The sequence below is a fragment of the Penaeus monodon genome, chromosome 27 (assembly GCF_015228065.2).
Source record: "Penaeus monodon isolate SGIC_2016 chromosome 27, NSTDA_Pmon_1, whole genome shotgun sequence".
NCBI classification, from domain to species: domain Eukaryota; kingdom Metazoa; phylum Arthropoda; class Malacostraca; order Decapoda; family Penaeidae; genus Penaeus; species Penaeus monodon.
In genome coordinates, this window is record NC_051412.1 from 30,061,846 (window position 1) to 30,063,502 (window position 1,657).

At 42.0% G+C, this 1,657-nt stretch overlaps 3 protein-coding genes across 3 annotated transcripts in view; all 3 read right to left on the reverse strand.

Moving 5' to 3' along the window:
* The window catches only part of LOC119590772 (hemocyanin C chain-like), a 22,826-nt gene that overhangs the window by 681 nt on the left and 20,488 nt on the right, over positions 1 to 1,657 (reverse strand). The window lies entirely within an intron of this gene.
* LOC119590773 (hemocyanin C chain-like) overlaps positions 1 to 1,657 on the reverse strand; it is a 12,207-nt gene that overhangs the window by 681 nt on the left and 9,869 nt on the right. The gene's annotated exons all lie outside the window — the stretch shown is intronic.
* Positions 1 to 1,657, reverse strand: part of LOC119590774 (hemocyanin C chain-like) — a 4,391-nt gene that overhangs the window by 681 nt on the left and 2,053 nt on the right. Inside the window, exon 2 of the mRNA XM_037939488.1 lies at positions 139 to 1,656. Within this exon, the coding sequence (XP_037795416.1) occupies positions 139 to 1,656 (1,518 nt within the window). The remainder of the gene's footprint in view (positions 1 to 138; position 1,657) is intronic.

Consider the following 1,657-nt stretch of genomic DNA (forward strand, 5'->3'; position numbering starts at 1 on the left):
ATGTGTATAAAATGTGAAGTTGGAATATTAAACAGTCCATACTGCTTTAAGTCTGAACAAGTAAAAATTCATAAAATATTTGACTATATGAATAACAATAAAGTATTAAAGGAGCAAAGCAAACCATAAAGTACTCACACTTGACCCAGAACTTATCCAGTTCAATAGCATTCCAACGGCCTTCGTCGAAGGTGAATTCAATACCATTGTTGTCTAGGTGAGGCCAGGCGAAAATGCGAACGGTAGCTAGAACTTCCTGGCCCTTGTTATTGCTAACATCAATCTTAATTTTAAAGTCCTTATGGTTCAGACGAGGCACGTAAGTAGAAATTTCTACATCTGCAATTTGTTCAGTGTCATCAACGGCGTTAATGAGATTATATTCGAAGTCCTCAAAGAAGGTCTCTAGTTCACCTTCAATTGCTACATTGTCTACACTTACACCGGCAAATGTTAGTTCTTCAACGGTGTATGGAGGGAGACTATCCTTGTGTTCCTTGAAGATGTTATCCATGTATTTATGCAGCCTAAAGAAGCTAGGATCACGGGTGGCAGTTTCAAAGTGTTCCAGCACACCAGGGGGTAAATCATATTTTCCATGTGGATCACTCTGTCGACCAAGTACAATGTGAGCAGTATTGTGCAAGGCTCCATAGTACTGCACATTAGGGCTGTACAAAGATGATTCAATAATATCTCCAAGAACGTCAATTCCACGCTCATTCATGATATCAATATGATTACCAGCCCTGTCAACGATATAACCATGTGCAATAGCATCGCGGATTCGGCTCTCTACAATAAGTAAATCTCGAATACGAGCAACACCATCCACATCCTCGAAGTTCACATTATCTGGACGAGAGGGAAACTGACCTCCATACTTGTATGTGGTGTGGGGAGCAAAACCTTGTACGATTGGCTTCTCCCAGTGAAGTTCGTCGACGGGATCCAAATAATTGGAGAGACGTTCAGCATCAAAACGAACGGTGAGTTGATGATGTACCCAGAAGAAATTCTCTCCTTTACGATCCAGATGATGGCTGTATTTGTCGTCCCACCAGAATGGGAATTCCATATGCCAGGTGACGTGATGAGTGTTCATTCCAATGTCCTCACCGAAATAGGCTACTCTTTGTTCAGGATTCTTCTTAGTTCCAGTGAAGCTAGACTTAAATTTACCAGGTTTTTGTGTTTGCTTGGCACGATAAGCTGCTTCAATGACTTCGCTATTCGTGAAGAGATGTGGCGTGACTTCATAGAGTGGAGGAAGTACAACGTGTTCAGACAGAGGTGAGTGGATGACCGCAACATACAAGGCATAAACAAATTCTCCCTCATTCATAATTTGGCGGAAGTAGGCAGCATTGCTGACAAATGTATCCCAATCCTTGCAGTGAATGAGAACATCAAAAAGCATAAGTGCTTCTTCGCGTTGCCTAGGATTGAAGAGAGAGAACCAATGCCTTTGTTGAAGAAGCCTGTTATCTTTCAGGTCTCTCATAAGTGTCTGTACTGCTTTACCTCCGTCACTGTAATGGGATAAATTGGCTTCCGGGTCAAAGGAATCAGCTTTGCCTTTTAGATTTGAGTCACGGATATCCCCGTAGATCTTATGAAGCAGGAAGTTCACGTCATGTTGCTTCTGAGCATCAGC